The sequence below is a fragment of the Crocodylus siamensis genome, chromosome 5, assembly GCF_052110815.1.
Source record: "Crocodylus siamensis isolate JL-2025a chromosome 5, ASM5211081v1, whole genome shotgun sequence".
In the NCBI taxonomy this organism is placed as follows: Eukaryota; Metazoa; Chordata; order Crocodylia; family Crocodylidae; genus Crocodylus; species Crocodylus siamensis.
This window is the reverse complement of record NC_143399.1, coordinates 43,516,019-43,530,336: the sequence shown is the minus strand read 5'-3', so window position 1 is coordinate 43,530,336 and position 14,318 is coordinate 43,516,019. Positions and strand designations below refer to the sequence as shown.

General features: G+C 41.4%; 1 protein-coding gene across 3 annotated transcripts in view; it reads left to right on the top strand.

The window, feature by feature from the left end:
• Window positions 1-14,318, top strand: part of SUCO (SUN domain containing ossification factor) — a 67,077-nt gene that overhangs the window by 13,499 nt on the left and 39,260 nt on the right. For 2 of the 3 annotated variants that reach the window (XM_090048013.1, XM_090048012.1), the window contains exons 2-4: window positions 7,088-7,193; window positions 7,950-8,054; window positions 10,639-10,787. In XM_090048013.1, coding sequence (XP_089904139.1) covers window positions 7,088-7,193; window positions 7,950-8,054; window positions 10,639-10,787 — 360 coding nt within the window. Of the gene's footprint in view, window positions 1-7,087; window positions 7,194-7,949; window positions 8,055-10,638; window positions 10,788-14,318 lie in introns of those variants that run through there. The other variant, XM_090048014.1, reaches the window with a different exon arrangement.

Here is a 14,318-nt window from a genome sequence, read left to right as displayed (position 1 = left end):
CCTTCTTGCTTGAACAACTGAAACATCCAGGTATTGTATACTAAAGTGACTTTCTGCTTACAATTATATCAGTGAAGCAGATGATGTGTGCTATCTTTCTGATTTTTAAACCCAAGCTACTGTGGACACTAAATTCCATACCCAAATATTGAGTAATGCTGTGTAGGCCATAGCTATCCATAAGAAAACCACAAGCATTCTGAAATAAAGCATTATTATTTTCTCTAAAAAGGGGCTTGGTATCATAGTGGAGAGTTCATTGAAGATCTGTGCTCAAATGAAATATTAAGTTGTATAGGGACGAGATGAAAAAGAACAGAGAATGTCATTCCGTAACTTACTTGTTCACCTTTTTACATGGTATATTGCATTCAGTGCTACTCAGTTCATCCTGTAGCAGAGTTGGGGATTCAGGGATGATTATGAATCTAAAACTCAAGAGTAAAGTAAACGGGATTAGTTATTTCAAGGAACAAATTATAGCAAGCTAAGAAGTGGTGTGTAGGGAGTGGGGGAAGCAGAGGTGGAAGAACTTGCCATATCAGTTGACCTTGGTGTTTTTGCTCTTTCCCAGTGGTAAAGCTATAAATGGATGTCTCATCTGACCCAGAATTGATTGTCTTGGGATATGACCTGGATCAAAACAGGAGCAGCATAATCATGTCCCCTTAGCTGCATTGCTGCTTCTTTGCGAGTAGGTAGCCAGCAAGAGCATACAGCTAGACTAGCTTGTCCTGGGAATGAACTGCAGTGACCGTACAGATGCACAACAGGATATCTGTGCTATGGTGTTAGTACACTTTATGCAATGTACTTCAGAGGGACTTAAGGCAGGAGGAAAATCTGCCTGATCTGGGGACAAAAGGCTTTCTTCTTAGACAAATGTAACATTTGTGTCATGCCAAGGTAGCTTGACAGTTTTTGGGGGTTTTTTTATGGCCTTGTCCCAGTTAGTGTTTACTTAATGTTGAGTAAATGTGACACACGACTAGAGAGTCAGCTTGCTTATTTTTTGGCAAGAACTAGGAAATGTTTAGCCTCCTGTAAATTGTTCTGCCTAGGACACTGCCCAGGACAAATATTCTAGGGAATGAAATTTGAGTTCTGTGAAAAATTCTTATGCAACTTCCTTTTAATTGGACAAAGTAACAGCATTTGCTGGTGTGGGCAAATGTGGCAGTCCTTCCACTGTGCATCACGTAGGGTTTGACACCCTTCCCCCCCCCCCCTTCCCCCTCCGGCCTCTTTTTTTTTTTATCACTGCTACTGAGAAGACTGGCTTGCTGGATCCTGGTTGGACTCAGTTTTCCAATCACACACACGGCTGCATGGCAGCTTCCACAAATTCCTAGTACAGTGTTTATTGTTGCCTTGGCAAAGGTTGAAACTGGCCTTAGAATGTCTTCATTTGGCTTATGGTCAAACTTCACTCAAAGTACAAGTGAAAGGAGAAGAGCAATTTATGTCCCAGCAAAAAGCCAGACCATTTCATGGGTCAGAGAAAAGTGCTTCTCAGTCCTTTGCCTGAAGAATGGTGTTTGGATCTGAAAACTTGCAAAAGAGAGAACTTTTTTTTGCTACTATTTAGTTGGTCTAATAAAAGATATTGCCTCTGGCCCAAGAGCTTTGTTTGTCTCTCTTGGACCAACACGGCTATAACATTATCTATAGTCCAGGAGCATTCACTCTTCTGCATGAGGAAGGCTTGGTTCCAGTGATGAGCCGAGGTCTTCTGATATGAGACTGAGAGTCTTTCTTCATAGCAGAAAAGCATTCTTTCCTTCCCTATTTCATTCATCAACTTAGCAGCAATAATAGGACTTAATAAATTCTTATCACTCATTTATTTTCTCTGATATGGTATTTGCTGAATGTAGACGCATACAAGGAATATGGGTCAATTGTTCTTGGAATTCCAAAGTGGCAAATATGGAATTCAAAGACTTTATGTAGAAAAAATATAATCTGATTATATTGAGACTAGAAGCTGAGCAAAATTCAAAGGTGGATTGCATATCCAGGCTGGCCTGAGGGCAAAGAAAAAAGCATACTGGCGATGGAAGCAGGGGGCAGGGACAAAGGAAGAGTACACCTCCCTGACCGGAGCTTGTAGGGATTTGGTAAGGAAGGCTAAAGCAGCACTAGAGCTTAGATTAGCTTCTGGGATTAAGGATAACAAGAAGTCCTTTTTCAAGTATATAGGTAGCAAGAAGAAGTCTCACGGTAACATTGGACCCCTACAAGGCAGGGTAGGTCAGTTGGTGACGGACGCGTGAGAGAAGGCAGAACTCAAGGGCCACATTTTTGAGAGCCCTGCAGGGGAAGTGACATTGAGGGGTAACCAGCATGGGTTCGTGCAAAGGCCAATCCTGCCTGACTAACCTGGTCTCTTTTTTCTATGACCAGGTAGCAAAGAGCTTAGATGGGAAGGAGGAAGTCGATGTCGTCTTCTTGGACTTCCAGAAGACCTTTGACATGGTGCACCACCCAATTCTGGTGGGCAGGCTGAGGGACTGCGGCATTGACGAATGCAGAGTCACATGGGTGGCAAACTGGCTCCAGGGGCGCACCCAGAGGGTGGCGGTGGATGTGTTGATGTCAACCTGGGAGGGTGTGGGCAGCAGAGTCCCCCAGGGCTCGGTCCTTGGGCTGGTGCTATTCAATATCTTCATTAGTGACCTGGATGAGGGTGTGGAGAGCACCCTGTTCAAGTTTGCTGGTGATACCAAGCTGTGGGATAAAGTGAATACACCGGCAGGCAGGGACTGCATCCAGGCAGACCTGGATAGGTTAGAGAAGTGGGCAGGTCTGAACAGGATGCAGTTCAACAAGGACAAGTGCGGGGTGCTGCACCTGGGGAGAGGGAACCAGCATCATGGTTATAAGTTAGGGGCTGACCCTCTCGGCAGCACAGAGGCAGAGAGGGATCTTGGAGTCAGGATTTACTCCAGGATGAATATGAGTCACCAAAGCGACGAAGCAATAGGCAGAGCCAACCGCGCCCTGTCATGCATCAACAGGGGCATCACTAACAGGTCCAGAGAAGTCTTGCTCCCCCTGTATGCGGCGCTGGTCAGGCCGCAGCTGGACTACTGTGTCCAGTTCTGGGCGCCGCACTTCAGGAAGGACGTGGAGAACCTGGAGAGGGTCCAGAGAAGGCTATTCATATGGCTGAGGGCATCCGTGGCCAGCCCTGTGAGGGGAGGCTGAGGGACCTGAATCTCTTCAGTCTCCGCAAGAGGAGACTGAGGGGGGATCTTGTGGCTGCCTACAGCCTTATCAGGGGCCACCAGCAGGGACTTGGGGCAAGTCTGTTCACCAGGGCCCCCCTTGGAGTCACCAAGAACCATGGCCACAAGCTGAGGGAGGATAGGTTTAGGTTGGGTATTACAAAGAACTGCTTCATGGTAAAGGTGACCGGAGCCTGGAATAGGCTTCCCAGAGAGGTGGTGCTCTCACCTTCCCTGGAGATCTTCAAGAGGAGACTGGACAGGTACCTGGCTGGGGTCTTATGACCCCTGCCACCCCCAGTGCTCCTTCCTGCCCATGGCAGGGGGTCAGACTAGATGATCTGTCTAGGTCCCTTCACACTCATTGATTCTATGGTGATTACATGGATGACAAGAATATCTGGTTACCATTCTTAATAAAGGGAATCTTAAAATAGTGTGTTTCTGACCTCAGACCTATCTCTTGCAAATTTAGAATGAGACTGTCATGGTTGGTGTCGAACGTTTGCTTAGGCCAGGGTTTCCTTCAACTTCCTTTGGTGTCAGCGGTCTCTCCAGAGCCTGGGACAGCTTGCTTCTGCCCCCTGCGGCCCACCCTGGAGCTTGGGGCTTAGCCTCAAGCTCCCCATCCAGCAGTTGTGGTCCCTTGCTGCCTGGGCTAGCCAGGAACAATTTGCAGCCCCCCCCCTCCCCCGGTCAGCATCTATATGTGCACTTAGGTGCATTATTCTGAAGTGCTGTTTTCTAGTATCTGTGTCTTGTGGTACTAGCAAACAACACTTTAAATTGATCTACTGTGCAGTAATTGCTACACACGTGTAGATAGTGACACTTTACTGTGCCTTAGATTAGTCTAATGTGTAGTAAAGTGCATGTGTACATGGGCTCAGTTGCTTACAAGGAAAGATCTTTTCCTTCATGCTGCCTTTCAAAAACAAGGTGTGCATTACATATGAGGGTACATTATATGCAAGAAAATATGGATATACAGATCACAGGCCTGATCCATTGGCAGTTCCTGTATACCTAGCATTTTTAAACAATCAGCTAGCAGACTTCTCTTACAAAAAGAAAAAAAAAAGCCCTCTTAATCTCTAATAGTTCATAGCTATATTTTGATTTATGTAGTATACAATGTATTCAAGCATAATAGATGAGTGCCCAATTTTTGCTTAACTGCATAGTAGTGCCACTCCCAATTTGCTGACTTTTACTTGCATTAACCAGTTAATTATCTGCATATGTGTACATGCATATACCATGTACATACATATATCATGGCACATACCATAGAATTTCAGCCTTACTGTCCACTTAAATTAGTCATACTCCTGTTAAATGTGTATTAACTCTAACTGCTTGTGTTGTAACTTTAATAGATACTATTTATGTAAATAAAGGGCTGTTGTTAGAAATCTTGAAGGTGACAGGACCAAGTTTTCCAGCTGTGATCTTTCCCTCATTGTCAAGGTTTCTAATAGTCACTGTCAAGGCAGCTGTTTAGAGCCTTGAAAATGTCTAGAAATTGCCCAGTATTGTTCATACCACAAGCATCGAAAGGACTCTGCACTTACCGAGTATTGCTGGTTTACATTTAAGCTTGGTTATGAACGTGGGTGGGGTGGACGGGTGCACTTTTTTTTTTTTCTTCTTTTTTAAGCCCAAGGCTACGCATTTTAAGTGGGCTGCTCTGAATTATAGGGGATTCCATTGCGTATGTAACTTTCTGCATTCTCCTGCTGCAACAAACATCTAGTGCTGACAGCATAGATGTCAAACCATGTTATATCACAAGGCTGCTATAGCTAGACTTTCCCCAGAGCAGTTGCCTGTTCTTACATGCTTCCAAAAATAAAACAGAAGATGATGGTGCAGCACACTCCTGTCTTTTTCCAAGATGCCTCTTTGTGGTATTTCCTTTTTCACTTGTTTTTCCTTTTTAGTAGTACAGAATCCTTGGGAGTGCTGATTTCATGCCTGGGGTATGATGTTTACCTGGTTCACATATAGAAGTAATTGGTGCAAATAGCTTTTTGGCTACTGAAGTATAAGACAACTTAAGGTTTTAGAGAGAATGTACCTTATTTAGAGGGAATTATACCTTAATTATAGTGAAGCAACTCTGCATAACACTTGAGAGAATTTTTTAATTACACTTCAAAAAATGCTCTAATGGAGCACTTAGACTTGTGTTTTTCACTGACGTGTATTGCTGGGGGTAAAGTGAATTTGTTTCTTTCTTTCATAAAGCAATAAAATTGGTTTTGTATGAGCTAATGGTCACAATCCAGGTCCTTCTTGAGCGTAACTGCACATGGCTTGGTGTGAGCAGGTATCTCATTTCATGTTGGGACCAGTTTGTCACAGAACAGAACAGAAGTCATGGGATTGGTGTGTACACACATCACGCTTCCAGTTGGGGACAATGGAATAAATGAACAATCACAACTTGTCCCAGGAGAAACTGGATTCTCCCAGGACAAATGTGATTGTTTGTAGCTAAAGTATCTGATCTTCAAGCTTTCAGGCCTAAATATCTTCTCATGCAAATGTTACCTAGGACATTAAAGAGGTATTCCATCTAGATGTGTAAACAAAGCTGTATGTTTGCTTTGCCTTTTGTTATGCTTACATTTGGATCAGATGTGCTGACTGCAGAGTGTATGGTTTATCCTGAAACTTCTTGAAAGAATCAGTACCTGAGAGCACCGAATTTATAGCTTCTTTGCAGGAAAAGAAATGGTAGCCTCAAGGAACAAAATGGATAAAGCCAGCTACTAATGTATTATTTACTTGTTCATTTAGCAGTGCAAGATCTGTGCTGTTCTTCACCTGACAGAACAGATTGAAAGTACATTTTTCTGATTCATCAGTTTGTCTGTGACAATAGGATGTATTTTATATATGGTAGCTATCTTTGCTATTTTTGATGTTATAGTTGGCTACTGCCCAAAGGTATGCAGTTTTTGTCAGCTAATGTTCTGTGGATAGGCAGGGCAGAGTACTTCATTGTTTTAATTTTTCTTTTACTTAGTACATTGATATTTTTTCTTAGCGATAATCAGTGATATAGCCACATTTTAAACTGCTATGTGACTAAAGAGTGAAGATGATTTGGTTTTTAGAGAGGAAGTCTTTATTAACTAAAGGTAACTGGGTTGTAGCTTGTCAGCTTCTGTTTTGCATGTTTTTAGTTGCCTTTTTTAAAGACCAACTTTGAAGTATCTCCTCATCTTGTAGTGACTTTTGCCTTTTTTTTGTTTGTAGAGATTAAATGGATGGGTAGAAGTGCCCTACTTTGCAGTGTCTTTTATCAGTGGGTATTAGCATTTCTATAAAGGTATAGATAAGAAATTAAAACTTACTTCTGAGAACTCCTCAGAAAATGAACAAACTAAAATTTCTTTGAACAGAAATTTTCTGACATCCATATTTGAGATACTTGATGACCTGACATGGATAGATGCTTTGGTGTAAACTTGGTGCTTTATTTGGTTCAAAATGTAATGTTCTTGTAGCACAGCTAAGAAGACTAGAACACAGCAGATTGAAGGCGCTGAACAGGAAATAAGTTTCATCTATAGATTCTAGTACTTGATTGCAAATTTGTTTTACCTTCTTGAGTATGGAGCTCATTTCCTAGGCCATTTTGCTATGATATCTTATCTTATTTCAATTTTAAGAACAAAGTATCCTAATATTGCCAGCAGAGCAGCACAAGTGGCCAAACAAGACTTTTCATACCTTGAAGTATCTCATGGGAATAAATGAAAAAACCTTGAGGGAGAGAAAATGGTAAACATTTATGTTAATTTGAAACGCAGTTTCTTAGTTTCTGGGTTTTTTTCTTTTAACAGGCTTCCTAGCTGGCATGTCTTTTGTAAAGAGAGTTCTTCACCTACATTACAGTACTCGCCAGATGATTGTGCCCTGGCAAATGAGGATGAGAACATCCAGGAAAAGGTACAGTAAACTTGATTCCAAACTATGCTTATTGGTAATAGGCTAGCTTTCTCAGAGTATTTGAAGAAGAAAAAAAACTCCTGAATCACTTTAATGCTAAATGTAGTTTAATACATGAAGAAATGCTTTGGATTAATCTACTTGCAGTCTGACAAATACATAACTAGTGTATGACAAATGTTTATCAGCTTTTGTCTTCCTATGTTTAAACTTTGTTCTAATGGGAGAAGAACAGCTATGTTGGTTGATTGGACAAAGGCAGTAAGGTGGTTGTTGCAATATGTGAACTAGTGCTATTGCACACAATGCTTAGATTGGCATAATAAGTGTTCACATGTTTTAATACTCTGACTTTTGCTTTCAGCTCCTTGTGTGTCTCAAGCGTACAGTATTTAAAGTGCCTGTATATGAAAGCATGGTGTTGTCCTTTTGTTATGTAGTAATTTAGGCTGGTCCCTTTATGTTTTCATCTGTAGCCTTTGCAGGCTCTGAACTGAATTGACAAACTGGTACTTTCTTCTGTACAGGCAAGAACTTAAGAGCCTATCATGCATAATTGTTTTACTGTGTGGAGAATTTCTCCACATCTACCGTAACTCCAGTATTTATTGATTGATTTGAGTTTTAGCAGTGGAAGTAAAATATTCCAAGGTATGTCTTAAAACAGATTATCTTGAGTGTTTAGATGACCTATAAAGATGAATAATGGTTGGTATACATGTTTATTAAATTGTCGTTTACTTTGTAATATACTAGGAGGAAACAGGCAAACCCACTGGAACTCAATCATTGGAACGTGTGGACTCAAGTATACAGAGTTATCCCAGAGAAGATGTATTTGACTATACAAAATATGACCAGGCAAGCTTTATTATTTCACTCATTTCCCTTGATGCATTTTTTTTCAAAGGCTTCATGGACTTCAGAAGCTTCCATCTTGTGTCTTGAGTTTTATAATTATGGTGTTTTATTCCCATGAAAATATGGGGGCTGGGGCTGCTGAAAGCTTAATCTCAGATAAGAGAACCAGGGAGCTATCTAATTTAGATTATTTAAATTACATCTATATAATAAGGCAGGTAATTATTGCAGTTACTCTCCCAGAAAATGGCAGGATATACATCACTTAGAAACCTTTTAAATCAAGATTGGATGCCGTTCTAAAAGATGGTTAAACCTATAACTTGCCGAGCTAGATGCAGGAATTACTTGGCAATGATTTAAGGCCTCTGTACATGGGTCAGACTTGGATGTCTAAAGGTCCCTTCTGGCTTTCATCTGTGAATCTACAGTATTCTCTGTCTGCTTAAATTCCATCTGTACTTGATAGTATGCAGTATTTCTTATGTTCTGAATGGGGGCTGAATTGCAATGGTTAGTATAGATCATGTATTCCAAATGGTTAGAATTGTTGCCAGTACAAAAATTGATTAACAAAATCAAGTAACCTTTTTTTAAGATATACCTTGTATACATTCTGAGCCAAAAGATAATGCTTGATAAAAATACTCTTTCTTGTAAAGTTTAAAGGTAGGGCTATCAATCGCAGTTAATTTGTGCAAGTAATGCATTAATCGATTTCCTGTGTCTTTAATTTTTTGGGTGCATGTTAATTGCACACATGGTTTTGAAGCCTGGGCTCCACTCTGCAGCCTTCAGGCTGCCCGGCAGGGCAGCAGTGGCTGTGCAGGGGACCACAGGGTAGCCTGGGCATGAGTTCCAGGCTGTAGCAGCAGGGTGGGGCAAAGGAAAGGGGTTCACAGTCAGAGATATGCTTGAGCAGCCACAGCACGCATGCTGCACCAGTAAGTTTGAGAGGGGGATGGGTGGGGGAGAAGGTAGATTGAGGCCTCCATAGTGAGGGAGGGAGTGGACCAGGTGCTGGGGTAAATGAGGCCCCAGGACCAGGGCAGGTCATAGGACAGAGTCACAGGAAGCTCATCCAGTGGTGTTGAGGAGGGGGTGTGTGGCTCTCTGCTGCTGCATGCACCCCCAGGGGAGGCCTAGGGGGGGCATGTGCCCCCAGACTTGTGCATGGGGCAGAGGTAGGCTGCCTGCTGCGGGCTGGGGCTCTACACCCTGCTGCCTTTGCCCCAGGAGCTGAGTACTGGCCATGCTGTGTGTCCCCTGACTGCCTGCTAATGGGAGGCACAGCATGGTATCGTGGCTCCTGGGGCAAAGGCTGCAGAGCCCCAACCCACCTCTACCCCACGCACAAATCGAGGGGGTATGTACCTCCCTCCATGCCTCCCTGTACGCAGTAGTGGGGAGCTGTACCCTCCCACCCTGTGCCCCTGGACAAGCCTCCTGAACCTCCATCTTCCTGGCCTCAGGGCCCCATCCACTGCTGTGTCTGCCCCTACCCCACCCCCTCCCTCACCCCTTCCCCTTCACAGACCAGCGTGTCACTATCTGTATGTGTGTGTGCGTGCATCTGCCTCTCTCACTCCCAAGCCACAGTAACCTGCATCCTGCCAGGGTGTGAGAGAACACCCCCCCCATCCCCCCACACCTTCACAAATTCCCCCCAACACGCACACATCCCACACCCACCCACCCACCAACCATACAAAGTACCTGCATAACTTTGCATAATTTTGAGTTGTGCATAACTTTTGAGTTTTTAGCTGTGCAACTAAAGTCGCAATTAATTACGGCTATTTTTTTAATCACACAAATAATTGCAATCAAACTGTTTAATTGTGACAGCCATATATTGCAAATCCTTCCTAACCTTTGTGATTTGTCGTGAGCTAAGATAATCTCATTGGTAACTTAGAGCATTTTGTCTGACAGTTGTTGTTGCTGAAGGAAATGGTCTGGTCTAATCTAGCAGTCTTTGCACTTATCAGATGCACACTTTCCTCATGCAGATAGTTTTCCATTCAGTTAAAACAAAAATCAATTCTCAAGCAGAAGCTTTGGAGTTAAAATTCTATGTAGTTCCCATCTGCACTGACTGTGAATGATAAGTTTTATTTAACTCTCTCTCCTTTTTTCCTCCTTTTTTCCTTTCTGCAAAATGGGTCTAAAATATGTTCTCCTCTGAAGCATTACTTTGAACCAAATCTGTGACACTTTTTTTTTTATGTGTTTATTCTTATAGAATTCAGATTCGGATCTATTTTTGTAATGGTCTTAATGACATAAATATTTGAATGGGGATATTTGTTTTTATTATTTCTAAGAGTTGCAAAACAGCATCCCTATTGTAATTTCTAAAGCTAGTTTTTAAATGTCCCAAAGTAACTTCTTTTTTTTCATTCTTATGTCAGAATTTTGCTCTTCCTGTACATTTGGTTTTGGGGGGCCATTGGTACTTGAGTTTTAGTAATACACATTTCTAGGTTCTATTTATGTTAAGAGAGGAAAAGTGTACACTTAAACAAGCTTGTTTACCAGGAATGATTCAAACTTTACTCTGATTTGTTAATATTTCAAACAGACTACAGAAATGGGGGAATTAAGTCTACCTGAGGTTGAGACACCACTGCCTTCAGTAGACTTAAATGAAGCTGCTTCTAGTATAGCTGCAAGCATTGAAAACATTTCCAGTCCATCTACCTCAGAGATCTCTCCAGTCTCGCATCCTGAGTAAGCTGGTCTTTTTTTTTTTCCCTACCACTTGAGTCTTTATAAGCATAAATGATATTTCCTCATTTTAATAAGGCACCATTTAAAATTTACTAGAGCAGAATTAGTAACACTCTAAATGTTGGGGGTTTAGTTTAATTTCAGTAATAATGTTCTCACAAGTCTATAGTTGTGTAAGAAAACATCATCTGAAAGCATGTAATCACTCTAAAATCTACATGGTAGGAGCTTTATTTTCATTGTGTTAAGTTTGCAAAACAAGTTTCTCCAATTTAAGTACATGGGACTCTGTTTATATGCTGGCGCATTGCAGCAAGGCTTGAGTAATGCTGTCACTTCTAATAATGCGTGTTTTCAGAATAGCTTGCTTGTCTGGTCAAAACAGTTTTGACCAGTCAATACAATGATGAATACTGGGAAGCAAGTAGACTCCTTTATCAAAGTAGTAGGCTTTAAATATGTTCTATGTAGATTAATCTATTTGAATAGTACAAGCCTTCCTTTCTTTCCCGTAAGGCCATTTGCCCTCCTAGGCTGCATCCAGATGAGTACAGATGTGCAGTATGTGGTGCCACAGACCCGTCTGCGGTGCAACACACTGCACATACTGGGGCTTCCTGTGCTGCTATTTTTCAGTGGTGTGGTTTTGTTTTTGTTTGTTTTTTGGGGGGGGGTGACCCTGGGAGATCTTGGGGTCAAAAAAATCTACACCAAAAACAAGTGGGGGTAGTGCATGTGGTGGCAGCACATGCTGCCCAAAACTGGAGCCTGACTGGCCAGTCATGCTTCCTGTAGTGGCTGCAGCTTTGGCAGGACCCCAGGTGAGGCTGCTGGGTCCAACATAGTTGCTGGCCCCAGCTTCCCCCACCCCATCCAGGGTAACCTGCTGTGTACCAGAGCACACATGACATGGGTGTTCCCCAGGGACAAGTAGCAGCAGCACAAAGTGTGCCCCTGCTGCTTGTCTCAGGGGAAACAAATGGCTGTTCTCTTGTGGATGCAACAATAAAGGACTTTAATGTTTGTGCTGGTAAGTAGGGCAGGAATAGCACTTTAGCAGTTTCACTAGTGGGCTGTGCATCCTTTTGAGGGCAAGTCTTTCAGATTTCCTACTTCTAAGCAACTCCAGTAGGGTAGTGCTAAACTGTAGTGGTGGTAAAAGACCAAGTTTCCTCCTAAACCAAATTTCGAAATCCTGTTTAAAATTCAGTAACACTTGTACTGATGTTCAAACTCTCAGGGGAACATGTATTAATTTGTCAATGGCTCTTGGAGCACTCTGACCTGCCAAAGGTTATGTGCCTTTGCTCTTCTCACTGCCTTCAATATGACGTATAAAAAAACTAGCAAGAAAAAAGTGAAGAGCATTATAAAACTCACAATCCTAAAATTCCAAGGCTAAGCCTTGTGCACAAGCTTGATTTTTATCTCCCCTCCCCCACCCGCTTTCCCCCCAAAAGTACTCCTCACTCCCCACACATGTATCACAAGCTTAGACTAATTTTCTCTTAATCACTGACTATATACATTAAAAGAAAAAGTGAAAATAAACTGGTTTCATTAAATTTAACGAGTCAGAAAAAATATTCAAATACCTTTTAAATTCCACTTTTTTTTAAGACAAAAATTCCAGCATATTTCTTCTCTTGAAGAATAAAACCTATCTGCTGACCCATCACTGTTAGGTCTATTGGTGCTCATAAAGTCTTTTATTGCAGTGGTTGAGGGAAGGAAAAATCTTAGCAATCTGAAACTATGGGGTAATAAAGCATTCAGAAATTGGTTTTAAAGTTCTTTAAAGCAAACCTAAGCATAAAAAAACACATTTTAAATTAATGTTATCTTAGATCATTCTGTCTGATGTGAGATTTACAATTGTTAGTTCTTGTGAGGCTTTTTTTTTTTTTTTTAGGTCAGTTCTTGGTGGTTTAAAGGAAACCATCAGCTTTTGGAGTTAACTTCATAGAAAGTTTGTTTCACCTCTTAAAGTTTTAGCTGTTACAATTGGGGAAATGCTGAAATTGAGTGTAAAGACTCAAATTAGTGGACTCTTTTTTTTTAAGAAGCGATCTTAACTTCTGGAGGTGATTCTTTGTTTCTGTATGCTGAGGTTTGGCAACACTGAACACAGGAGGCAGAAGAAGGTGACTATCTTTTAATCAGTGAAGTACGTGCTTGCAGATTGGATTTTACTTGAAATGTGAGGGTGCAGTCAGTGGTAATGCATTTCTTTTGACAATGTAAAATGTGGGTGCATGGAAGTGAACAGTAAAAGTCCTAAAGTTTTGTTTTGTTTTTAAGTTTGCAAAGTCATACAGTTGTCCTTAAATCGTTGTTGGGAGAATTCTGATCTGCAAACTTCCATTATAGCTACCTTTTTCCATTTGTGTACTGGACCTTACAGTCGCCACACGCATACTTTTGAAAGCCATTCTTATTCCTCACTCCTATTTTTATTGCTGAACAACTTGTCCCTTTTGGGCAAGGAAGAGATCATGATGCAACTCTATTCTGAGATGAATTATAGAGAATTTTGCAGAAATACTATATGTACTATCTGGCTAAGACAAAGAATATGATCTTATAAACTCAAGGATAGGTCAGTCTCTTCTGCCTTGCCTTCTGCTAGCCCTCAGTAAGGAGAGGAGATCTGTACACATTTGAAACTTGGCGGTGGGGGAGAAGGAGGGAGAAGTGAAGTTGTGCTACTCTTAGACATTTGCTATTGTAATTAGGAATTTTTCTGTTTGAAATTTCTCATTTGAACCTAATGGAATATAATCTGCTTCCAGTTCTTGGTTAATATGCAAACCATAATTGATCAATTCCTAATTATCACTGTTAACATTTTGTATGGTCATTCATCTGGGCAATCTTTTAGAGGCAAGAATAGACCCAGCAATTTAACATTAAGATAATGTTCAACTTTAACATTTAGGATTTAACAGTCCCGAGTGCCGGAGGCATGATGTATTTAGCTGTCTGAGCAAAGAGGCTTTTTTTTAAAGCATCCATTTAAATTCACATTAGAAGTGAGCTTAACAGTGCTTGAACTCCATAGGGAGTTTGTACTCTGTGCCCTAAAGAGTCAAATCTCTTCATTCCTCAGTAAAAAAGTGAGGTTTGGGATGTCTTATTCTCCCTGTTAGCTGCTTCCATATGGAATTTGCTGTGTTTGCTCTGAATCTGTTTTTGTTGCTGCTTTTATGATTGTGGCTGTAACAAATAGCAGACTGGAAGGATAGGCATTTAAATTGCTGACATACTTCTTGGTAAAGCATTTTGTAGCCTGGTGTCAAGATATTGGAGTGACAAGGTTCATGTTGCCCTGGGTACAGAATTGAGCAAGAAGGAATAAAGGTTTTCTCCTCTGGTTTGTCCCCCTTCTAGACCAGTGTGAAACTTGAACAAATACCCAACAGAAGTTTTCATTTGTCTCACTTTTTCCCATTCCTTTTGAAAGGCTGATAACTAGCCTTGCCACTCAATTTGTTTTAGCCTTTTTTGGACTTGGCACATGCAAATTCACAT